This window comes from Trichomycterus rosablanca, chromosome 6 (genome assembly GCF_030014385.1).
Source record: "Trichomycterus rosablanca isolate fTriRos1 chromosome 6, fTriRos1.hap1, whole genome shotgun sequence".
In the NCBI taxonomy this organism is placed as follows: Eukaryota; Metazoa; Chordata; class Actinopteri; order Siluriformes; family Trichomycteridae; genus Trichomycterus; species Trichomycterus rosablanca.
In genome coordinates, this window is record NC_085993.1 from 44,169,647 (window position 1) to 44,196,927 (window position 27,281).

Consider the following 27,281-nt stretch of genomic DNA (forward strand, 5'->3'; position numbering starts at 1 on the left):
CACGTATTTCATGACTCATGAGTACAAAACGTGTAGGCTATGCATTATGCATGGATGCTCTTTGTATGAAACACTGTCATTACCTGTCTGTCTGATGCTGCGGGTCAGAGGAGAAGTGTGTAGCAGCGGTTTGGCCTGGCGTTCAGCACTGCATGAGTACTGACCGGAGGAGGAGGAGAGAGGGGCAGGGCGGGAGCTTGTGCGCGCCGCGGATCAGATCGGGGCAGAATTGTAACAAGAACTCAAATAAATGCTCATCAGATATCAAAACACTTTTGGGGGGAATTGATGACAGAGAGGGTAATTTGTATTTTTAATATTGATGAATGTAGAAAAAAAATTGGGCTCCAGCAGAAAGGGCACTTTTCTCATCCAGGGCAATAGGGCAGGTGCTTGAGCACCACTAGGGGTCTACCTGTGCACGTGCCTGTCACACATACAATACAGCAGGATTGTTTTTGACGGGAGCGCTATGTCTTTAAATTTCTTTTAAGTTTCGTTTTACGTGTGTACGTTACGTGTTTTAACAAGACATGAACTTCTGAAGTATTTATTCACTGAAGTCAGATGTAACGCTGGTTAAGGATCAGAATTTAGGCTTTAAATCGCTGTTACTAAACAGAGAAATACAAGAACATGAACGATGCGGAGCGTCACACCTGAAGCTTCTCTAACAAAACTGCAAAAGCAACAAGGACTTTTTATAAAGTTTAACACATCCAGAACTGAAGCACCAGGACCTGCTTTATGATTTTAAAAAGAATATCCAACAACAACAAAGGACTGAAAAACAGCAAATGAGGTAATTAGACTCCAAACAAAATAGTGTAAAGTTTAAAAACCTGCACATTCACCTCACTTGCATGTTTTTGGACTGTGGGAGGAAACCGGAGCACCCGGAGGAAACCCACACAGACACGGGGAGAACATGCAAACTCCACACAGAAAGGACCCGGACCGCCCCACCTGGGGATCGAACCCAGGACCTTCTTGCTGTGAGGCGACAGTGCTACCCACTTAGCCACCGTGCCACCCCATTTGTTTTTGAAAAATTAGTTGATTAAATAGTAAAATAACGTTGATGTTTTTACTCTGCCTACTTCTTCTGATTGTAACATCTAAACAGTAACAGATTATCAGAACTGTACAATTTACTGCTCTTTATAATGAGATAACATTAATATTGAGCAGAATTAAGTTCACCTTATTGGTCCGGCCCTCCACAACAGTCCCAGTTTCTTATGTGGCCCCTTGGAAAATTTAATTGCCCACCCCTGACTTAAACCAATACCTGGCATTATGCATAGTAATTGTAGGTCCGTGTGCAACTGCTCTGACATGAAAACCCATATCATAAAGCTCCCACTGCACAGTTTTCATTCCATTCATAGGCAGTTTGGAACTCTGTAGTGAGTGACACAAAAGACAGACCATTTTTTAGTTCTACATGTTTCACAAAGACACTTAAGACAGACTAGTCACTCAAAGCTTAATTTAAGATCTTGTAAAACAGAACCAAAACTAGGATTACATATACATTCTGGCTACATGGCACTCCCAAAAGAGGCAAAGCACTTGACCATATTACAAATAGACCACCATCTTATCTGGGTAGCTTTCTTTTGTGCTCTGGTACTAAGGATTATAAAGCTGGATAACATTTTATGACTGGACCAATATTTGATTAGGCTTTTACTCAAAATCAGAGAAGCATAATATCTTATCCTCTACTACAGATGACTAAATATTAATATTATAAAGGATGTATAACTGTGTTTAATATTCAGTGAATGTTAAATCCAGATTGCTCCATGGGTGCTTTCAGACTAATAATAATGAAGTTAAAAGAGAAGCCAGCCATCACTTTAATGAGTTGAGATGTAATTGTATCCACATCCCTGTCTACACCCTAAAAAAGCCAAAGAGAGAGATAAAGGTGAAAGTGTTGTGATATGGGACCGCTTCTCTGCAACAGAAATTGGATCTTTATACACTGATCAGCCATAACATTGAAACCAACTCTTTGTTTCTACACTCACTGTCCATTTTATCAGCTCCACTTACCATATAGAAGCACTTTGTAGTGTTACAATTACTCACTGTAACACTACAAAGAGCGCCCTGTGGGCAGCGTCCTGTGACCACTGATGAAGGTCTAGAAAATAACCAACTCAAACAGCAGCAATAGATGAGTGATCGTCTCTGACTTTACATCTACAGCTGAACCAACTAGGTAGGAGTGTCTAATAGAGTGGACAGTGAGTGGACACGGTATTTAAAAACTCCAGCAGCGCTGCTGTGTCTGATCCACTCATGCCAGCACAACACACACTAACACACCACCACCATGTCTGTGTCACTGCAGTGCTGAGAATGATCCACCACCCAAATAATAACTACTCTGTGGTGGTCCTGACCATTCAAGAACAGGGTGAAAGCAGGTTAAAAAAAGTATCTAGAGAAATAGATTGACTACAGTCAGTAATTGTAGAACTACAAAGTGCTTCTATATGGTAAGTGGAGCTGATAAAATGGACAGTGAGTGTAGAAACAAGGAGGTGGTTTTAATGTTATGGCTGATCGGTGTATATATATAATATTTAATATAATAGAAACATTCATAATTTTAGGAAATTAAAGCTAATTTGCCTAAAGATTCGGAATGTAACCACAGTGCTTTAAAACGCTATTTGTTTTAACTGTTAAATATTTTCCTGCATATATTTGATATGTAAATGTGTATTTTCCCATGAGTTTAAAACGTCTAAAACGATTCTATGTACATTTAAAGTAAATATAAGCTTAAGTAATATATATACAAATATTTACACAAGTAAATATCCCCAATTCATTCACGCTATTTCCATCTAAGCCAGTTGAAAATATTAGTTCGTATTTCTGACTGCGAACTTGTCGAGTGGGAGTTTTCGAGGAGCTCTTGAAGGTAGCAATAATCTTCATCGCTCTTCTGTAGGTCTGGCGTCCGTCGCCAATTACAGTGCTGAGTTTGCGCATGCGCGGAACGGTCCTGCTGCAGGCTCTTCCTGTAGCTGGCAGTACTGAAGTGGTGAGAGTAGAAGTTAGTGTGAAGTTATGCGCCGGAGAGAGTGAATGTTATTCCGCTCACGCTTAAGTTTCTTTGTTTCATATTAACTCTGTAACACTGTAGGATGAGGGAACACTATTAACGACACTTTAGTGATGACACTTATACACGCTTAGAGCCTGAGCTAACCGTTTGTAATTAGCGTGGTAAAGCTGCGGCTAACAGAAACTGAATCGGACGCTTATTCTGCTGTTGACAGTAATTTAGTGAGAGATGTTGGGCTGCATTTCGTCCAAACGGTCTCATTTACCTGTCTGCTGATGTCTAACTGTAGCTACTGGGAGCTGGACATGGACCTCTCACTGCTGTATGTATTGTCAGTGCTCTAGCATTGCTTACACATCCAAAGCTTGGTAAGTTTTACTAATACTGTTATTTCCTAGCAGGCTTAATCGTGGTCAGATCAGCAACCAACTCTTAAATTATTATATTATAAACAAAACAGATACACTTCGTAAAACCATCATTATTATTTGTTTGTTTGTTTGTTTGTTAGGGTTTTAACGTCATGTTTTACACTTTGGTTACATTCATGACAGGAACGGTAGTTACTCATTACACAAGATTCATCAGTTCACAGGGTTATATCGAACACAGTCATGGACAATTCAGTATCTTCTGTTCACCTCACTTGCATTTTTTTTGGACTGTGGGAGGAAACCGGAGTAAACCCACGCAAACACAGGGAGAACATGCAAACTCCACACAGAAAGGACCCGGACCGCCCCAACTGGGGATCGAACCCAGGACCTTCTTGCTGTGAGGCGACAGTGCTACCCACCCACAGTGCTACCCACCGTGCCGCCCCATCATTATTATTATTACTGTTATTAAACATTTTGCTCCAAACTACAGCGTTGAAACATGTAAGGTCAAAAGTGTACGTACACACACACACACACACACACACACAAATATATATTTGGTAGTCGTAGAATCTTAAATCATTTCCGGAGCTCTTCTTGGTTTGTGACTAAAATATGTATAACAACGTTGCCCTTTAGCTCTTTTCACCTGTCTCATACCCTTTTCAAGCATTCTCCAATTTGTATTAATCATACAGTGACATACAGTTTTTGCTCCCCCAACCTTGGCAAAGAGACATGTACTGTATACTTATTAAAATATCTGTTTGTACAGATCATCTTGTGTATTAAAGTGCTTAAGAAAGGGACCCCTGTAACTAGTTTATTCGCTTTTTGTGAATAATAAGTACAGTAAAATTGTTATAGGCGCTAAAAAATAAGACATTATGGGGCCATCCAACAGTTTTCAATGGCATAATAGAACTTTGATACAGTAAATAAACAAAAAGTTGAATTATGGAAGATTTTAGAGTAGCAGGATATTTTGTAATACTGTCATGTCACAATTATTCAACCCCAACATAATATTGATATCTTAAAATAGTCTGTATTACCAAAAGTTAGGATACAACATGATTAAACCATTGGGAACGTAACCCATAATAACCACTCCTAATTTGCTTTAGCTGAACCTGTCACACAAGCTGGGAGAGATCACTTATTATTTTTATATTTTTATATTATGCCTAAGGGACAAGATAATGAATATATAAGTTATTTATTATTAGTTAATTAGTTATTGTAGTGGGGCTACTCACAGCAAGAAGGTCCTTGGGTTTGGGTCTTTTCTGTGTGTAGTTTGCATGGTCTCCCCGTGTCTGCGTGGGTTTTCTCCCGGAGCTCCGGCTTCCTCCCACAGTCCAAAGACGTGCAAGTGAGATTAATTGGAGAAAAAAAAATTGTCCAGGACTGTGATGAACATTACACTTGTGAACTGATGAATCTTGTGTAATGAGTAAGTACCGTTTCTGTCATGAATGTAATCGAAGTGTGTAAAACATGACATTAAAATCCTAATAAATAAATAAATCATGATGTAGTGTATTATAATATATTACAGTTGCAATTGGAAATTTGGCGGACTGCGTTAAATGAGATGATTTTTTTTTTAAGTACTCCCAAATCCATGTCCATCACAGTAGCGTATCTCAAACAGTATCACCTGAGGGCTCGATGGTCACGCACATTCAGCAGCAGTTTCTACCCTTGGCCTTTACACACCAAGATTACCCCTGAATATTTTCATGATTGTATGAACTGTAAATGTGGAAAGACTAGATTGTTTGCAATCTTTCACTGAGAAACATTGTCCTTTTTACTACAAAGTTTGACACACATTGGTGAACCAGACCCATTTGCAAAAAGTAAGCTTTCAGTGTATGCTCCTTTAATACTCACACTTGAGTGTGACCTTACATGTTAATTGTGGAACCCTACTGAACAGTGCTATTTGTGTAATCTTAGTCTTATTCTTTCTCTGTTTCAATGTTGCAGGTGTCACATTCGATTCAATTTTTATTTTTAATATTTATGAAATACAGTTAGCTTTATAGGTAAAAACAATGAAAATGTGTTCTTTGTACTTTTTATCTTTTATTTTAGAGGGAAACTAAAAGGCCCCTGTAGGCCCTTATAGAGGACATATGGTATTCTAAAAATGATATAAAATATATAGTAAGACTCATTGATGCCTAAAGACATAACTTCTATGGAATCTGGTAGGGACCAAGGGCTAGCGTGGCTTATTGCAAAAGATTTTAATTCTGGTGATGGGGTGTATGTGTCACAATACACAGTTCATCAAATTATTCTACAAATCAAATAATTTTGCGATGATAACACATTTTACACAAAAACTATTGTAATTGCATTAGAAATGAGTACATACGTTTCATGTATCTGTTATATTGGTGCACACTAGAAAACACTGCAGAGTTAGGCCGCTCAGGTGGCGCAGCGGTAAATAGTATGCTAGCACACCAGAGTTGGGGTTTCGAATACATCGTATCGACTGGGCTGGGCGGCTGCATGAACAACGATTGGCTGTTGTTCATGAGGGTAAAAAGTCGGATCATAGGTCCTCGTAACTGGTGCAACTGCGGCCCCTGCTGGCTGACTGATGGCGCCTGCACAGGGCTGAGGAATAATGCTGATGGGGGTGTGGCCCTCCGTACACAGTGCCCGTCAGTGTATGAACTTGACTCCCGCAGGTGAAAAATGCAGTCTGTACTGACTGTACGTGCCGGAGTAACATGTACCTCATTGTTTACATTAGGTGAATAGATTTAGGTTCATTTTTACACACATTTGTAAACTTTATCTGTACAATTGAACAGTGCCTACTGTAAAGCATCATAGTGCTGAGGTGAATTATGTAGTCTGTGTTTGAACAGTAATAAAAAACCACACATTTATTAAACATAAGTGTTAGTATGGTCATCTGCTTATTTTTATTTGTTCATTTATAAAAGATGAACAAAAAATGAACAGAAATTATTTAGCAAAGTCCGCATATTTGTGAACCTTGGCAAAACTTTTGCAAATAGCTAAACTAATTTGTCTGTTTTGTAATGTTTACAACAAAAGCACTTGTTTGAGTAGGAGTGAGATAATGAGGAGCCTGAATTTCCAGATTTTCCTTCCTCTACACTGTAGCAGTTACGAAACAGGCTTTTGTTCTTCTTGTATAGCGTAATAGAGGCGTAAAAAAGTATATACAGTGTATCACAAAAGTGAGTACACCCCTCACATTTCTGCAAATATTTCATTATATCTTTTCATGGGACAACACTATAGACATGAAACTTGGATATAACTTAGAGTAGTCAGTGTACAGCTTGTATAGCAGTGTAGATTTACTGTCTTCTGAAAATAACTCAACACACAGCCATTAATGTCTAAATAGCTGGCAACATAAGTGAGTACACCCCACAGTGAACATGTCCAAATTGTGCCCAAATGTGTCGTTGTCCCTCCCTGGTGTCATGTGTCAAGGTCCCAGGTGTAAATGGGGAGCAGGGCTGTTAAATTTGGTGTTTTGGGTACAATTCTCTCATACTGGCCACTGGATATTCAACATGGCACCTCATGGCAAAGAACTCTCTGAGGATGTGAGAAATAGAATTGTTGCTCTCCACAAAGATGGCCTGGGCTATAAGAAGATTGCTAACACCCTGAAACTGAGCTACAGCATGGTGGCCAAGGTCATACAGCGGTTTTCCAGGACAGGTTCCACTCGGAACAGGCTTCGCCAGGGTCGACCAAAGAAGTTGAGTCCACGTGTTCGGCGTCATATCCAGAGGTTGGCTTTAAAAAATAGACACATGAGTGCTGCCAGCATTGCTGCAGAGGTTGAAGACGTGGGAGGTCAGCCTGTCAGTGCTCAGACCATACGCCGCACACTGCATCAACTCGGTCTGCATGGTCGTCATCCCAGAAGGAAGCTGACGCACAAGAAAGCCAGCAAACAGTTTGCTGAAGACAAGCAGTCCAAGAACATGGATTACTGGAATGCCCTGTGGTCTGACGAGACCAAGATAAACTTGTTTGGCTCAGATGGTGTCCAGCATGTGTGGCGGCGCCCTGGTGAGAAGTACCAAGACAACTGTATCTTGCCTACAGTCAAGCATGGTGGTGGTAGCATCATGGTCTTGGGCTGCATGAGTGTTGCTGGCACTGGGGAGCTGCAGTTCATTGAGGGAAACATGAATTCCAACATGTACTGTGACATTCTGAAACAGAGCATGATCCCCTCCCTTCGAAAACTGGGCCTCATGGCAGTTTTCCAACAGGATAACGACCCCAAACACAACCTCCAAGATGACAACGGCCTTGCTGAGGAAGCTGAAGGTAAAGGTGATGGACTAAACCCAATTGAGCATCCTGTGGCGCATCCTCAAGTGGAAGGTGGAGGAGTTCAAGGTGTCTAACATCCACCAGCTCCGTGATGTCATCATGGAGGAGTGGAAGAGGATTCCAGTAGCAACCTGTGCAGCTCTGGTGAATTCCATGCCCAGGAGGGTTAAGGCAGTGCTGGATAATAATGGTGGTCACACAAAATATTGACACTTTGGGCACAATTTGTACATGTTCACTGTGGGGTGTACTCACTTATGTTGCCAGCCATTTAGACATTAATGGCTGTGTGTTGAGTTATTTTCAGAAGACAGTAAATCTACACTGCTATACAAGTTGTACACTGACTACTCTAAGTCATATCCAAGATTTATTTGTATAGTGTTGTCCCATGAAAAGATATAATTAAATATTTGCAGAAATGTGAGGGGTGTACTCACTTTTGTGATACACTGTATATGTTTAAATACAATCGCACTAGATGTGGGTGCTCGGGTAGCGCATAGATAAAGTATGCAAGCCCACTACTGCTGAGATCCGGGGTTCGAATCTCAGGGGTGTTATATACAGGACCAGCCTATAGAACAAAGCACAAACCTGGCCAAGTAAATGACTTTTAAGGTTCAGTCAAAAATACTTGGATGCAGGCAGCTCTGCCTGCCGGCTTGGCTGAGCGGCCACATGAACAACGATTGGCCTGTTGTTCATATAGGGGTGGGATTAAAGCCGGATAAGGTCTCTCTCTCATGACTAATGCAATTCACGACCTCTGCTGGCTGATTGATGGCGCCTGTACAGAGATGAGGAAAAAAGTGCATTGATCAGGGTGTGTCTCTCCGTACACTGTGCTGATTTGCATGCGCACTCGTCAAAGTGCAGGTGAAAAAAATGCATACGGCTGCTACCCATGTGTCGGAGAGGCGTGGGTTAGCTTCGTTCTCCTCAATCAGAGCCGGGGTCCTCATTAGTAAAGTTGAAGCATGACGCAATCGGGCAATTGGACGTGCTAAATTGGAAAGATAAAGGGGAGAAAATGCATAAACAATAATAATAATAATAAAAAAAAAATACCTGGATGAAATGTAACACTTTTTCACAGTCATTCTTAATGAATAATTGGGCCAGTGATAGCTCAGTGGTTAAGGTACTGGACTAGTAAACAGAAGGTTGCCGGTTCAAGCCCCGCCACCACCAAGTTGCCACTGTTGGGTCCCTGAGCAAGGCCCTTAACCCTCAATTGCTCATTGTGTTCCGCTTACTGTGTAAGTCGCTTTGGATAAAAGCGTCTGCTAAATGCTGAAAATGTAAATGTAATTATGCATACACAGTCGTATACAAATATTTGGACTTGCCATGGTCAAATACCATGTTTATTTGATTTTCTAAGTAGGCATTAGTTTCCTTCTCTGGAAACCAACGTTATAAATTTTACACCTTTCAATGCGTAATTATAGTTTATTCGCTAAGTGTAACATGAGGAAACATTTAGATGGAAGCATTTAGATGAGGAAGCATTTACATGCACTATAAACATGGCCAATGAGTCATATGACCAAGCCCTAACTGAACGAATCTTTAAAACTATGCAGTACTATGACTGTGAACTATGTTGTAACATAAGTAACCTTGTAATTATTTTATGTGCAGGTGCTGAGAGAAAGGGGTGGTGAAAATGATCCTCAAAAAAGCTCTCAATGTTAGGTCCTCTTTCATTGTGGGCTTTTTGGTGGGCACATTCACCTTGTACGTGATCCTTCAACAGACATGGTTCACACAGAGCCTTCACGACCATCAGCATGAGGGTCTGGGCCAAAGTGCTGAGGACGTCAATCTGCTTATAGAGGCAAAGAACTGGAGAAAAGAGAAGTTTGCTCTGTTTAACCTGAATCATCCACACCATATAGGTAATATATTACGGCTGTTTGGTAGTAAACTGAGTAGCTTTGTGATAAGCGTATCCTGTTAGAGGTTGTTTGAGAAGCTGATCTGTGTACATTTTTTTATTCATACTTTTTATCTTTTATTGTTTAGCCAAAGAGAGTAAATGTGTTTAAGCTTTTAGTTCAACAGTTTACTCAGCTGCTATAATGCATTAATAGCCTGATTGTGTTCTTGGTGTTAGTTTTATTGCATTTATGCATACATGCATTTAAGAACTAGTCTAACTGAAAGTCCAGAGTCTGTAACATCTAACTTTGTGTTTAAGTGGTCTTGTTATTGTAAATATGAAATCCTGGACTTTGCCCAGATTTTTCCCTCAAATGACCTCACTTACACTGACCCTCCCAAAGTGTACACAGTAAGCTAAACACTTCTTTTGGTTTAAACCTGCTTTCAATCTTAATGCTACTGATACTAATATACTAAATCCAGGAATTAAAGCTCACATGCACGCTCAGTGTACTATTTGTCTTTCTCCACACACAGGACGATAAAACAGAGATACACAGAGTGTAAACCTTTTATTCAGAATCAAATGAATTTTATGTAAAAACAAGAAATAAATGATTAGAAATTCAATTTCAATGAATGCCAGTTGGTTCATACAGATACCCACCGTTCATAGAGCAGCCCATCAAAATTTTAAATGTAATAACTCTTCATGCTTTATTGACTAAAACAGCTCAACAGAACGTGGCAGTAGTTTAGAACGGTTAGATGAACAAACTCCGTAAGCAGAACCAGTTCAGCATTCTGAATGCAGGTTTTAAACAAAGCCGCTGGCGAACAGGTCATTAGAAGCGCTAAGTAAACAGGCTAATCAAAAAAATGAGATGTGCTCAGTATCTTTAAACTCTCCATGACAGCATTAGTGTAGTTATTCGATGATAAACAGAGTTCAGACTTTATAATAAAGCATGACGTCAAACAGAAAAAGTACAGCATATTACACAGATCCACACAAATGTAAAGCAGCTTCACTTCAGCGTTTGGGATTTGAATGCATAATAGTTCGTTTAATCCCAGTTCATATCAGTTCAATAGTTCATGATTGAAATGATATAAACGCATTAAAAGGTTTTGTAAGAATCTACAAATGCGTGTGTAAACAGAACTGGTGCAGGTGGCACCCAGATGGCGCAGCTGGATATTCTGCTTGCACACTAGCAACGAGTTTCTGAACTCCTCAGTTCGAAACTCGGTGTTGCCTCTGGTTGGCTGGGCGCCATCTCGCGGGCATAATTGGCAGTGCCTGCAGCAGATACTAATTGGCCATCGTATCTGCAGGGTGGGGGCCGGACTGTGTGGTTGGGTGGTTCTTCATGCGCTGTGTAGGGACCCTTATTGGCGGAAGAGACGCCTGTGCAGGATGCAGGGGCGAGAAGAGGAGGGCTGTACACGTGTCGGAAGAGGCGTGTACAGCGACGTTCTCTCCTCGGATGCAATCTGGTATCTCTGGTAGCAGCGGAAGCAGCCCCGGTTCTGGACTGCTTTGCTTGGGGGGGCAGTAAAACCTAATGAGGGGGCATGTTGATAGTCATGTTTTTGAAGCCAGAAATATATTCAAGGCTTGATTTGTGCATGAATGATGACAGCCAAGCTATTGATACTGGCTTAAAGTGATGTATGAGGTAAAGAAATAAAAATGCATGTTTTCGAACTTAAACTTAAAACCCAATGATTAAAAAATACATGTTGATTATGTAAATGGAGAAAAAAGATTATCTAATTGTATTTCCTTTTAATACGCCCCCTTAATTAAATTGCCATTAGTTCATTAGCCTAACCGCTAACGGCTAATAAAATAATTTAAGCAACACCTATGTAAGAGGTAAGTAACATTAAAGCAACGAAAAACCACAGTTAAGCAAATATTACCATGTGGAAGTCAGTTTAAACTCAGAAGAGTGTTTACCAGTATACCTGCCTCTCGCTCACACTAACGGAACATATACTGCCGAACTGAACTGTTTGGGGCAGTCTGCCGATTTTTATATGACTCAAAGAGCCAATCAGGAATAAGCAAGGAAATATCTTCACACTGTAAAACAAAATGCATTTTTGTGATTGGTTCAGAGATAATTTTAAAAATAGCCATTGCTTGCATTGTGCTTGGGGGGGCAAAGACACAATTTGGGGGGGCAATGCCCCCCTCAGCCCCCCCCTAGCGCCGGCCCTGAGCGGAAGACAAAATTAAGTGCGCTAAATCAGGAGGAAAATGGGGAGAAAATGGATAAAAAAAAAAAAAAAGAACTGGTGCAGGTTGCTGGTACAAGCCCCACTACAGTCAGGTTGCAACTGTTGGGCCCTCAAGCAAGGCCCTCAACTTTCAGTTGCTTGGATTGTGTTAATTAACAATTCCAAGTTGCTTTAATTTAAAGTTTTTGCTCATTCTAAATGAATTAAATAATTGACCTATCTATGATTTCTTTGTTGGTTACCGGTCAACTGGTTAATCATGAACATTTCTTATAGTTCATGTTTATTAAACTTGTCTGATTTAAATTTGGAGATTTGGCAACAGGATTCCAGTATTTCACTGAAATTAGAGAGATTTAAATGGTTAGTTTGAATCCTGACTTTGTCATGCAGCCACTGTTGGGCCATTGAGCAAAGCTATTAACTCTCTGGCTCCAGGGGTACTATCTGATGCCTGACCCTGTGCTCGAACCCCAGCTTTTAAACAAGCTGACATATGTGGAAAAATAATTTTAATGTACTGTATGTTCATACATACTGTTTATTCCATCTGCCCTATATTATTATTTTATAATTAGGGTGAAGTCGTGTGAACAGGCCACCAACATCTACTGTTAGGGCTGATGCTGTTTTCTAGAATGCTGCTTTTTACCTGCTAGAATGGAGGAACCCATTACAATGGGGTATTTGCACAGAGGTTCCTGTGCCCACAATTAAAACAAAAATGTCCCTAGAAACAGCGGTAGCTGTCCTGAATGCAGATGTCTTGGGGTTTCAGAGTGATTCAGTTCAAATGAACTTTTTACACCATTCAAGGTTTCCTTTGTTTCAGTGTGTCGATTGTTTTCATATGATGCCCAGGTTCTTGTGCTGCTAATAAACGTGTACACACGGACTTCTGACCACACCCATGTAGCACAACTGACCCATGTGCTGGAGGAATACTTGATTTATATCCGTGTGACACATGCGGCTAATGACAACATGAGCTAAGACATCTAGACCTTACTGTAAATATGGTTTAGGCAACTATAATCTTGTGCTGAATACAGGCTTCAATGTGCATTTTCAGTCTTTTATTATATAAGCATCACCTCCTGGCTGGGTGTCTCAGGTTAAAATAGACATCACTCTTACAGGGCTCTAGTGTGCGACCAATTTGGTCGCACATGCGACCTAATTTCTCAATGGTGCGACTAAAAAAAATCTTAGGTCGCACCGGTGCAACCAGCCGTTCGAGGGGGGGAAAAAAAGTCTCCGCGACTCTGAAAGTCTCCCTGTGGTTCAACAACAAACACACAATCAGAGATAGTGAAGGGCGGGACAATATTGTAGCGGCGGTATGTGACATTCAGCTCAGCCAATCAGAATGCAGCACCTGGTTATGTGCAGTTTGTTTAGTTTCGTATATGAGACTCGCCGTATAGCCCCAGGATGGAAGTTCGGGTGCTGGAACGCTCTTGGAAGTCCTGACTAAACAGTTAAAGTGACTCTACTATGTCGTGTGCTTTTATTCCCACACCTCCACCACCGCACAGCAAAAGACCTGTAGCATCCCCACCGCACAGCGGCTAAGTGAGCCGACCCTCTACAGTAGCAAGTGGCTAATGCTAGCGGTAAAGTGCGGCGATAATGAAAGTAAAAACACGACAATATTTTCGTTAAGTAAAATATAAAAATAACTAAAAGACAATGAAATATCAGTATACATCCGCAAGCGATTTTGGGAATCTGTGTAAACGATACAGTAAAGCCGATAATATAATGCACTGCATTTAAGATTACACTCTAGAGCCCCATACACACACACAAATATACACACACATATATATAAACAGATATACACACACACACAAATATACACACACATATAAACAGATATACACACATACACACATATATAAACAGATATACACACATATATATAAACAGATGTACACACATACACACACATATATATATAAACAGATGTACACACATACACACATATAAACAGATATACACACACATATATATAAACAGATATACACACATACACACACATATATATAAACAGATGTACACACATACACACACATAAACAGATATACACACACATATATATAAACAGATATACACACATACACACACATATATATAAACAGATATACACACATACACACACACATATATATAAACAGATATACACACATACACACACACATATATATAAACAGATGTACACACATACACACACATATAAACAGATATACACACACATATATATATAAACAGATATACACACATACACACACATATATATAAACAGATATACACACATACACACACATATAAACAGATATACACACATACATACACACATTTACTCTTATTATTTTTATAATTTGTATTGTAGTCTACTATAATACTATCATTGACTGTAAAGAGTGTAGGAAGAGCAATAGTGCATTTGTGACTGGTTGTAATACATTTCGAATTGAAATGCTGAAAAAGCACAATGCATCTATAAAACCCATTACATGCCGGGATAAATGTACTGCCCAAGTGTCCCCTCTCTCTGCTGCCTTTCAGCGGCAGGCAGCAGCAAACAGATCATCAAATGAGGCCATGTTGACCAAATTGTTAATCATTTACAAGTCAATATTGCCTATATGGACAACGATTAAAAAAAAAGTGAACCTGTAAAACTGCGGTGTTAAATGCGATGCGGTCGAAAATTTGGGTGCACCTAACTTTTGTGCTGGTGCACCTAAGAAAAAAAGTTAGGCGCACCAGTGCAACCAGTGCAAAAAGTTAGTCTAGAGCCCTGCTCTTAGTCTGTAGCTAGAAAATTAAAGCAACTGGCCAAAAGAATCCAGTCACCCTATTTGTTGTAGAACATTTCAGATTGAGTTTTACAGATCATTTCTCTGATTATTCTATTTTTATGTTTATTCCCTTTTTACCTGCCAATCTAGGCAGGTTCAATTCTGACTGTAACTTCCTGTGCAGACTGCAGACAGGTTCAATTCTAACTGTAACTTCCTCTGCAGACTGCAGACTATTATTTGCCGCCTTTGACAAGTGCAGTCGCTAGCTGCTTCTGCTAGACATGGGGTCTTACACCATCCCTTGAACAGGCACCTCGAACAGCCAGCAGTGGCCACAAATTAGGCCATTCAACAACTTCCTGCTTCAGGCACAGACAATTGTGCCTGCGTGGACGCCCGGCTAGGTTGACAAAGCTTGAGATCTCAGCGATGGTGGGATATATGCTAAGTAGTCCTAAAAACTGCTGAACACTGATTAATCAGTACTGTATGAGTATAAGAAAGGCTGTATTGGATATACTCATTCTGCAGCTTTCCAAAGCATAAAAGCTGTCTTAGCAATGTGGGGTTTGATTCACGCCCCGGTTCAATGCTGTTCTCTCTGTGATGCTTCATGTGATGGTATAGACATTACATTTACACTCGTGAAAGTAAGTTGGTTAAAGCAAATTTATAACGTGTTGATTTCCCGCTTCACAGCAGCTCAGCCACACTGTGTTTGACTGTGTCACAAGTCATGGCTAACTTTGAATGATGTGAAACATTTATAAATTTATTTTACAAAAGAAAATATTGACGCCCATTTGCATCATTTCTTTTTTAGGAGAGGACAGCACTATTGCTGATGACCTTTACAAGCGTGTGCGCATTCTTTGTTGGGTAATGACTAGCCCTAAGAACCTGGAGACAAAAGCCCGACACGTGAAGGCCACGTGGAGCCGCCACTGTAACATCGTCATATTTATGAGCTCTGTTGACGACCCAGACTTCCCCACCGTGGGCCTCAACACCAAAGAGGGCCGAGACCAGCTATACTGGAAGACTATCAACGCTTTTCATTATGTGCTGGAGAAGCACGAAAACGATGCTGACTGGTTCTTCAAGGCTGACGATGACACATATGTGGTGGTAGACAACCTGCGCTGGATCCTGGCCAATCACACGCCGGACGAACCCATATACTTCGGGCGGCGCTTCAAGCCGTACACCAAGCAGGGCTACATGAGCGGTGGGGCCGGGTACGTCTTGAGCCGAGAGGCCCTGAAGAGGTTCGTGGAAGGCTTTCGCACCAAAGTGTGCACACATACGTCCTCGGTGGAGGACCTTGCTTTAGGCCAGTGCATGGAAAAGATGGGAGTAATAGCCGGGGATTCTCGAGACACGCTACACAGAGAGACCTTCCATCCATTCGTACCACAGCAACACCTCACTGCCAAATTCTCCAAGACTTTCTGGTACTGGAACTACAACTACTACCCCATTGTAGAGGTAAGAACAGCCGAAGCTGAGAGGTGGTCAGGTCAGTTCAGTTCAGTTACCTAGCAACCTGGATTTAGATTATTGCGGGGTATAGTAAAATGACACTGCTGTTATCTAATACAACAGGTGATTTGAACTACCTGTGAAAATGTAATTAATTGGTGCATCTATTAATTGACGTTCTACGTAATTTATAACATTTAGTTTTAAATGTGCTATGCTTTCACACATGCTCAGAAGTTGTTTGTTTATTGGGATTGTAATTTACATTTACATTTTCAGCATTTAGCAGACGCTTTTATCCAAAGCGACTTACACAATGAGCAGAAAACGATGAGCAATTGAGGGTTAAGGGCCTTGCTCAGGGACCCAACAGTGGCAACTTGGTGGTGGCGGGGCTTGAACCGGCAACCTTCTGTTTACTAGTCCAGTACCTTAACCACTGAGCTATCACTGGCCCCCTTATGATAATCTTATGTTTTACACTTTGGTTACATGACAGGAACGGTAGTTACTCATTACACAAGGTCCTTCAGTACACAAGGTTATATCAAACACAGTCCTGGACAATTTTGTATCTACAATTCACCTCACATGCACGTCTTTGGACTGTGGGAGGAGGCCGGAGCTCCCGGAGGAAACCCACGCAGACACGGGGAGAACATGCAAACTCAGAAAGGACCTGGACCTCGCCAGTTCATCAGAAAGTAACACAATAACTGGACTGTAATCCAAGTGGCTTTTCTAGTTTCCAAACATCCAATACAGAGTGTGCAGTTTATGTAACTAATAATCAAAATCAAACATATGCTGAAATCATATAATGGTGAGATTCAGTGTGAATGTTACATGGCTAAATGGGTGCAACCCAGTAAAGTGTAAAGACTATGGGTCTGTCCGAAAACCTAGTGAGCTCTCTACATAGATAGCATTTTACGTCATCATACGCACGCCCCCTAGAAGAAGGTTGTCCGAATTCTTAGATACCTCAAAATGCTGCCTACTAAGGTGCCTTATTTCAAAACTATAAACTGACTGAATAACGAGGGAGCATCCGATGCTTCCTTAGCGGTGAAGCCAATCCCAGACGAATGCGGAGCAACGAACGGAGTTCTCATTGATTTTTAATTTGTATAAAGGCATACAATTGTAATTTATTTGCAAGTTCAGGCTTGTCAGTGACAGTTTAACCAATTTCAGGACACAGAGGGAGCCCCCCTCCCCTTGGTGGAACAGCGCTGCTTCCGCCACGCCCCCTCCCCTGGATGAGGCACAGATGCCAAGCACGGCGGCTTTTGCCGTGCCCCCCTTCCCCTCAGTGAACCACGGCTCAATCGCGGATGCCTGGCGCATCCCCCGTAAGTCTCGTGTGCCACCGGCTCATGATAATCATCTCGTAGATTATTATCTAACCCCCCCACGCGCCGGTCAGCCGCTCGCGCCCCCTGGCCCCACAGGTTGAAAACCCCTGGTCTAAGTAGTGTGTCTGAATAACCTGCTTTACAAGTTCGATGTCTTATTACAATCTTTCTACTTAGTCAGCTGTCTAGGTAGGCAGTAGACAGTAAGGTAGCTCACTAGGTTTCTGAACAGACCCAACAAGTGTGAATAAACGATGATGACTTTTTGACATGTTTTCCCTCATTTTAGGGACCTCAGTGTTGCTCGGATTTGGTCGTGTCCTTCCATTATGTGAACCCTCAACTGATGTACCTGTTGGAGTACTACACTTACCACTTACGTGCCTTTGGCTACAGTTACCGCTACCAAGCCCCTGCACCAACCAAGCGTCCATCTCACCATGAAGAGGTGAAGCTTTTAAACGACAGTCACAAACAGGATGCAGACAAACATGAAGTGGAAAACAAAGCTCCGCCTCCTGAAGGGGAGAAGCTCTGAGCATTTTATAAATGCCCAAAATAACTGCTAATCTTGTGACTTTTTTATACAATGGGACTCGTTTTGAAATGGGTGAGCATGATGAATGTTGTGCTAACAGTCTGCTTATGAATCAGGTAGCAGAGGTGTGGGAGTGTGTGCATGTATAATATATGGCCAAAAGTGTGTGGATTTTGCTCGGGTTTGTTGGACATAGCAATTCAAAACCATAGGAATTAATAAAAATATGCTGTCACAATGTTGTAAGCATATAATAATGTTATATAAAGAATCCATCATGTCTAAGGTTTCACTAGTGATTTGCTAATAATTCCTGAAGGCTTTGTTATAATGCATAAAGGCCTGTCATAATTATTAAATAATCATCTAAATATCATTTTAAAGCTGGTCTAGTTTGTCATAGGAATTAATCAAAAATGACACATTAATTAAAATAAACTTAACAAAATGGCATTGTCATATTTCAATCATTCCCAGTCAAAGGCTTTGAGCTACACTGTGTGCGGATGTAATAAAGATGCAAAAAGTCAATTTAATTGCTTAAGTCAATTATTACTTGCATCTATGTGTATGACAATAGTCACTTAAAATTTCACAACCATGGCAGGCCAATACATAATTAAATAAAGATTTTAAACAGTACAAATACTCGCCGATTCAGGTGGCGCAGTGGTAAAAACACATGCTGGAACCAGAGCTGGGATCTCGAATACGTCGTATCGAATCTCAGCTTTGCCTGCCGGCTAAGGCTGAGCAGCCACATGAACAACGATTGGCCTGTTGTTCAGATATGGGCAGGACTAAGCCAGATGCGGTCTCTCTCCCAACCTCTGCTGGCTAATCTCTAAATTCTAATCTCATATGAACTAAGAACGACTGCAGGTCTTTATTCTAATTGGACTGGAACTTCACTTGACCAATATTTACTGATTGGAACAGTAGGAATCAGGTGTAGTTTGTTGTTTTAAAAACCTGCCAGTGTGGCTCACTGACCTTTTGTGAAGAAGGCTAAACACTCAAGTTAAGGCTTTAAACGTCAGCAGGATTTTGTAGTCAATACAGAGCTTAACAGGCAGCCAATGTAATGTGATCTTTCACGCCGGGGTTTGCTGCACAGATGGGTCAGCCTTCTCCAGTGGCATCTGTCACAAGATCTGTATGATCTTTTGTTTTTCTTGTAGGAATGTGTGCTGATCATTCTCACGTAGCTAGAGCTTATTGGAGATAACAAAGTAGCCAGCCAGCAGCCTGTCTAATCTAAATTTTTCAAAGCATGTACCTATGTCTCCCATCTACCATATCGCCCAGTCTTAGGTTGTAACTCATATAAAAGTTTGCTCTTTCTAACGAATGTCCACAATGCCACTGGAATTTCTAACATGTAAATGAAACTGTGAATTTGGCACCCATGATCAACAGAAATGTTTTATGTTGCTTAATGAATGGTGGCAACAAGCCAATGTTATTACAACAGGTCAAGATTGTTAGGATCGTTCACATATAGTACACGTCCCCTAAAAGCAGCATGTTGACTCATGAAATTTGTTGTCATAGGACAGAACCTTAGAAGGTGTGCAGTGAAATTGTTTGGTGAAACTGGGCTAGGAACAGATCCTGTAAAACTAGCCCTTCCAGTTGGTTCCCGTGCATGATAAAAGCCTGGTGAACTAACTTGCTTTACAATAGGAACGACTTTCTTAACAGTATTTCCAAACTAACAGTAAGTTTTCTGCTTAGTCATACTGAGTTTGTGATTTCTAATATTATTACAGACAAACAAATGTAGTTACTATTCAGTCACTGGTCTCTTTTTCAGACTATAAAGTTAGCTGGTGTTCTAAAGTTTAAAGGTTAATGTATTATTATTGTTGAAGCAAGTAATAGTCAATGGTCAGGACCACCACAGAGCAGGTATTATTTAGGTGGTGGATCATTCTCAGCGCTGCTGGAGTTTTTAAATAACGTGTCCACTCACTGTTCACTCTATTAGACACTCCTGCCTGGTTGGTCCACCTTGTAGATGTAAAGTCAGAGACGATCACTCATCTATTGCTGCTGTTTGAGTTAGTCATCTTCTAGACCTTCATCAGTGCTCACAGGATGCTGCCCACGGGGCGCTGTTGGCTGGATATTTTTGGTTGGTGGACTATTCTCAGTCCAGCAGTGACAGTGAGGTGTTTAAAAACGATATAAGCGCAGCACAACACACACTAACACACCACCACCATGTCAGTGTCACTGCAGTGCTGAGAATGACCCACCACCCAAATAGTACCTTCTCTGTAGTGGTCCTGTGGGGGGTCCTGCCCATTGAAGAACAGCATGAAAGGGGGCTAACAAAGCATGCAGAGAAACAGATGGACTACAGTCAGTAATTGTAGAACTACAAAGTGCTCCTATATGGTAAGTGGAGCTGATAAAATGGACAGTGAGTGTAGAAACAAGAAGGTGGTTTTAATGTTATGGCTGATCCATGTAAATATATATATATAGTTTTCTATCTGAAACCACTAAAATCGTATAACCACAGAAGGATGCAGTTTTACAATCAAAGATATATTGAGTAGAAATGACCCGATCTCTGTTTTTAATTATTAACCTAACGTCATCATTTGGAATTTAATTTATTGTGTAATGGAGTGAAATAATTTACATGCCAGGACATACACAGCTTCGTTTTTGCATTTCCTTGTGCATAGGAAAATAGACTGTGGATAATCTTTTAAGATAATATAGTGGAATAAGCCAAGAATAAGACAGTGGATTCATTTGGAATATAGATACCGATCCAGCATTTTGGGCCAGTTTTTGCTGTGACAGCCGTACTTCTATAGTATCAAAACAGCCCTAGTATTGAGACCATATACTGTAGTAGTTATAATAAAGCTGTCATTTACTCAAAATATACCTTAAAGTTGAAGTGATTATTTTGTTTGTTTGTTTGTTTTCAATATGTACCAAGTCTCTTTTACCGTGTCATTGCAATGATTATATTTTTACTAGTGAGATTTTGATTCACTGAAAGTGATTTTGTTTTTTTGTTTTTAGGTTATTAGTGAGATTTTGATTTACTAAAAGTGATTTGTTTGTTGTTTAGGTTTATAAATAATGTTTTTTGTACTTAACCATAGTAAAAGTATTGCATGAGGATAATTGCTGTCAGTGACAGAAACAGTTTCAGGAAGTAAGTTTGTATTTTACGGGGTACATTTTCATACTGACCACATGTGGAATGTGACTGTATTTCATGTACTGATAAGCCCTATCACATTGGTAGTGTTTAAGCATTGTAATATCAAGAAATTGATCTGGTTTTTTGAAGGTGTAACCGGGGCATTAAAGCTCTTTTCTGGGTGGAATCTGGGGGAGTATTGTTCTTTGATTGAGAACAATGAATCAATGTGTTGGGTGAATTCCAGAGTAAAGAAAGGCAGTACCTGCAATGGCAGGGCTGCTTTTCACATTTTTAATCACTATTTTGCTTTGTAATCCAAAGGGTTGTGACTGGTGTGTGTATGAAGGGAATTCTGTACAGTAACGTCACAGCATTGTTTATTTATAGAACGTCTGATGTGAACAATTCAGAGAACATATATACAAAATAATTAGGACTCATGAACAAAATATTTAATAAAGATGTATTTTACTGTAAACTGTCTTCTGGTAGTTCATTTACATAAATAAACGTCGTTTGTACCTGATCATTTAAAACAGACACTGATGAACAGGCTATGCAACATTCATTTGATTCTTTCACATCACTTTTCTTTTCCATAACATTTAAGGCTAAATATTTTCTTAGTTTTGTGGATATGAATCAATCTTCATCTTCAAAGTTCATGTCAGTAAAACAGTTGCAGAAGTCACAAATTTCAAGACGGTCATGACATGTCCCACACTAGGTTTATGATAAAAAAAAGTCAAGAAAATTCATCTAAGCCGCTCAGGTGGCACAGCGGTAAAGTACGCTAGCACACCAGAGTTGGGGTTTCGAATAGATCGTATCGAATCTCAGCTCTGCCTTCCGACTGGGCTGGGCAGCTGCATGAACAACAATTGGCTGTTGTTCATAGGGGTAAAAAGTTGGAGCATAGGTCCTCATAACTGGTGCAACTGCGGCCCCTGCTGGCTGACTGATGGCGCCTGCACAGGGCTGAGGAATAATGCTGATGGGGGTGTGGCCCTCCATGCACAGTGTCCGTTGGTGTATGAACTCGACTCCCGCAGGTGAAAGATGCAGTCTGTACTGACTGTACGTGCCGGAGGGGGCGCATGTCAGTTGAGAGGCGTTCTTAGTCAGCGGTGAAGGGTCGAATCAGTATAGAGGGCGTTGGACACGACTAGATTAGGGGAGAAAATTGGGGGAAAAAAGTGGGGAAAATAGAAAAAAAAAGAAAATTAATCTAAGAATTAAGTCACTAAGAATTGTATTATTGTGCATTAAAGATGTTTTTCTGTTGGAACTGGACCTGCTGCAACCCTGATCAGGATAAAGCTATTTATGGAAATGTAAAAAAAAAAAAAAAAAGTATATACAGTGGTACCTGTTACGGGGTCACATTGGTGGAGGGTTTTAGCCACACCTTTTGTTCTTTTCTTATTGGTGCACGGGGCTTAAGTAGTCTAATCACGAGCACTATATATAGAAGTGGTGTGGGAATCCTTGTTGCCAGTTGGTCTCGTTAGGTCGTCGGACTAGAGCATTATTAGTAGATCCCTGTTCCTATTTTTTTTAGCCTTTACCTCGGCTGTGTTTATTCTGTTTGTTGCAGGTGGGAGCGGTCCAGGCGATACTTGAGATTTGGACACTTACGTTTTAGAAGCCCTGGAACCGACTCCGTTCGTCTGGACATGTGTTATGTGCTTATGAACATTAACTTCCTTTACTTACGCTGTAGTATTTTGTTACATTGCTGATTGTAGTTTGGGGTACTGGTATTAAAACCCTCTTTCATTTATTTCTGTTTCTGAGCTTGATTTCCCGAGTAGTGGTTCCAAACTAACCTCTAGGGGTTGTTTGAATCCCCATAACAGGTACCATGTAACCCAACATCACCTAAACTCTAAATCTTTGAAACTTGACACCCTTTGTCAAGAAAGTTGTACCCTTAAACTCAACGTTTCCCCTAAACTCAACGTGTGTGACAGCTGCTTTGTTCAGCGCTCGTCTTGAGCGGTAAAACGTCATCAAATTGCAAATATGAGACGAATCTGCATTTGTGTGAAATAGCCGTCAAATCTGAAAGCTCCACATGTATCTGTGCTTATCTGGATTTTCCTCACTGTTTCACTTTTAAACTTGTGTTACAGCTCGAGGTTCTGAGAAATTGTGAGAATCAGTTTTTACAAGAGTCTAAAACACTTATCATGTAACTTAATGTATTAAAATGACATCAACATATTCAAATTCAACTATTATTACTTATTATAAGTTCTCTCCACTAGTTACGAAGCATAAGGAAACAATAAAGAAGTAAAGGTAAAGTGCAGGTTTTATTGTATTTTGTTATTGATTTTTAACTGTTTTTTTTTTTTATTGTATTTCAGTTTTTTTTTTTATTATATTGTGTTATTTTCAGTGTATAAGTGCCAAAAACAACCCCATTATTTTACATTAACCCAAAATATATGCAGTTTCCAACGGCACCATGAAACTTATTCACAGGTTTTCCATACATCCTTGGGAAAAAATACCTTAAAACTCAACGCCTTTTAAACTCAACGGCACTCCCAGAACCAACTGACGTTGAGTTTCAAGGTACCACTGTAAATACGTTTAAATATGTTCTGTATATCAGTTATATTCGCGCACACACACATACACACACACACACACACATATATTCACACTATACAAGGCAGTTTACTTAAAAGGTTAAATGAATTAATTTAAAAAAAATACTGTTTTATATATATATACTGTATATATTTTCTTTATGCATTTTTCTCCCCTTTTTCTCCCTTTTAGCACGTCCAATTGCCCGATTACGTCATGCTTCCTCTCCACCAATGCCGATCCCTGCTTTGATTGAGGAGAATGAAGCTAACCCACGCCCCCTCCGACACGTGGGCAGCATGCCGTATGCATTTTATCACCTGCACTTTGACAAGTGCAGTGCAGCTTAGCGTTGTGTAAGGAGAGACACACTCTGAGAGCACTCTTTTCTCATCTCTGTGCAGGCGCCATCAATCAGCCAGCAGAGGTCATAATTGCACCAGTCATGGGAGAGAGACCCCAACCGGCTTAGTCCCGCCCATATCTGAACAACAGGCCAGTTGTATTACAGGCCAGTTAGCCAGTAGGCAGAGCTGAGGTTAGATACAATGTATTTGAGATCCCAGCTCTGGTTCCAGCGTAAATAAATAATAAATGTATTATTTATTTTCAGGGTCTTAGGAAGATTTTGGGAATAGAGTTAATAGAGGATGGGTTTTTTAGAACTTAACCCCTTCACTAACTGAGAACTGTTCATATAACCACTGCTGAACCAGAGTATTGTGGTTCAGCTTTGGCTAATTTCTTTTGTTACAAGGGTCCCAATTTTAAAATTATTTATAATATCAGGAGACCGGCTAAGCCATGCAAGTACCAGTACTGAGAACGCACCAACAAGTGCACCTCCCAATGGCTTCAGGTGTTCAGCCACCGACCTGTCCAGCCCTGTTTGGGGTCCAAAAGAAAAAACAAAAGAAATGAGCCAAAGTGAAACCAGATTACTGTGGTTCAACAGTGGTTATACAGACACTTCTCAATTGGTGAAGGGGTTGAGTTCCAATAAACCAATCATAAGGTGATTGTATTACAAACTGAGGATTTTTGATATCACAAGTTTTATAGCACAAGCGCCTAAGAACTGACCTAAGGCAGGATTCGATTCCACACTGACGGGTGTCTGGGACCTCACTTTACAACAAGGGTTTTCAACCTATCCAGGGGGGCGCGACATTACAAGATTTTTTTTAAATTCTAAAATTAAAGCAAATAATTATTCACCCACAGGAGACATATTTCATTAGTCTCGCTGACCACGCACACGTTTAATGTTATTCAGTTCAGTCTGAAAAAAGGACCGGTGGCTAGCAAAACTTAAAAACAGGGCTAACAGTGAAGATAAATCGGTGACAAAAGCAATAACGGCTGTTACAGGACGTGTGTGAGCGTGTGTCTTTAAGAAAGGTGTATAGTGGGAGATGCTCTGTTCACAATATCACTGTATCAATGTCTAAAGGGGGTGCATGTCCAAAAAGGTTGAAAACTCCTGCTCTACAGTGTGAGCAAACCAGCAGTCATTAATAAAATAATCTGATTACTTGGAGACTTGGAGAGTATTAAACTAATTGTACTGACAGGGTGTTTATGGTGTTTGCTTTAACTATGTTGAGTCCAGTTGACTTTTTTTTACTGGATCAGTTGCAATTTGCACGAAAACATTTTTTTGTTTTTATGTGCAGAATTCAAATCTAAACCTTTTTTTTTGTAACACATTTTAATAAAGCATTTAAAACTTTTCCCCTAACAAGTCCATTTTTAACTTTTACTGTTTATAATTACAAGTAAAACAATGTGTGTACATTTAAATAGGGTAAATGCACTGAAAAGAGATCAAATAAATAAAAAACAATAAATAATAATAATAATGTGTCAATAATGTCAATAAATAATAAAAGGTGTGTGATGAACTTTCCACAGATAAAGAAGCTTTAGACTGTACGTTGGAACCTGTTTGAGGAAACAAAAAAAAACACGGTCAGTATACAAAGTATAAAAAGACGTATACAAATGTAATACTGGTGCTAAAGAGAAGGAGATAATACATGAATGCAGGCAGGGGGGTTAAAATGTTAAGTATTTAGCAATGAAGTCCACCATGATTCCGTTTGTGAGTAGTACAGATGGGACTGGAGTGAAAGGCTCTTGGGAGCATGTCTACAACATGACTAGAATTAGGAATAAAAACAAGAATGCACAGGTCTGTGTTTTTACAAACCCATTTTCTTAGTTCTGCCATACACGTTTGATCAAATAGTACCAATTCATTTTTATTGCATTTTTATTTTCTATTTATTGACGCATTTTCTCCCATTTTCTCCCAATTTAGCTTAGTCAATTTGTCTTCCGCTGCTGCGGGATCCCTGATTGCATTCAAGGAGGGTATGTTGCTGCTCACACCTCCTCCGACGCGTGCGCAGTCCTAGCCGACCCTTCTTTTTGCCCGTGCTTCTGCACAGACACTTCTATCTGCTAACCAGGGTCCTTGCACAGCGTTGAATACCCCACCCACATTGTCCAGTCATCCCGCCCCCTAGCAGACATGGTGGCCAATCAGTATCTGCTGCAGGCACTGCCAGTTGTGCCCGCTAGATGGCGCCCAGCCGACCATTATTTTAAAGTTATTTTTTACATCATTTGCAACAGTGTGGACAAATAACTACTGATCAGTGCACTTGTGGGAGCGTAATCTTTTTTATTCTAGATAAATATACTAGAAATCACCTGATTTTACTGTTTTTCCTGATGAAACCGCTTCTTCTCTCTGTTGTCACTGGAAAGATCCCTGTAGATGTAAATCTTAGGAACTGAGGTGCCTATATTTATAAATTATAAATAAAAACAATTAATTAATTATTAATTAATTAACAATTAAAATTTGCATTATTTTCTAGACCATGTTTATCTGAAAACAGTCTAAAGATGTTTCAAGAACATTTCTGTTTAGTTGAATGCTTCAGCTAATCAACTTTATTGTTTCTGTATACATACAAACACCTCAGCTCATGTCCATTATTTTCAGAAACAATTTAAAGGTGGAATCATCACACCACAACATGTTTCTGTCAGTCCTTTTCAAATAAGCTTAAGTCCAGAGAAGTCAGTGGCATTTCTGGATGCTGTTGGATGTCTGGGTTCTACTTTCTGTAGTAGAGTCTTAACCTACACATGTAGATGTTGCAACAAACTGTTTACTTACAAGGGTTTTCCGAAGTATCCACATGTGGTTACATTCATAACAGAAGTGGCTCGATTTTTAATGCAGTACTGTCTAATGTTTTAAGATCACAAGGCTTAATTATTGGTTTCCGGCCTTGATATTCCAGATTCTCTGAATCTTTCAAAAAAACTTGAAT

General features: G+C 40.1%; 1 protein-coding gene across 2 annotated transcripts; it reads left to right on the top strand.

Moving 5' to 3' along the window:
- The first annotated feature begins 636 nt into the window (after positions 1-636).
- Positions 637-21,808, top strand: LOC134317202 (glycoprotein-N-acetylgalactosamine 3-beta-galactosyltransferase 1-B-like). Of its 2 annotated transcripts, none has more exons than XM_062997956.1 (4): positions 637-802; positions 9,475-9,731; positions 15,601-16,265; positions 17,907-21,808. In XM_062997956.1, exons 2-4 carry the CDS (start codon positions 9,500-9,502, stop codon positions 18,153-18,155), a joined length of 1,146 nt encoding a protein of 381 aa, XP_062854026.1. In that variant the 5' UTR covers positions 637-802; positions 9,475-9,499; the 3' UTR covers positions 18,156-21,808. The 2 variants fall into 2 exon arrangements, with proteins under 2 accessions (XP_062854026.1, XP_062854025.1); XM_062997955.1 differs by lacking the exon at positions 637-802 and adding an exon at positions 3,113-3,459.
- The last annotated feature ends 5,473 nt before the right edge of the window (positions 21,809-27,281 follow it).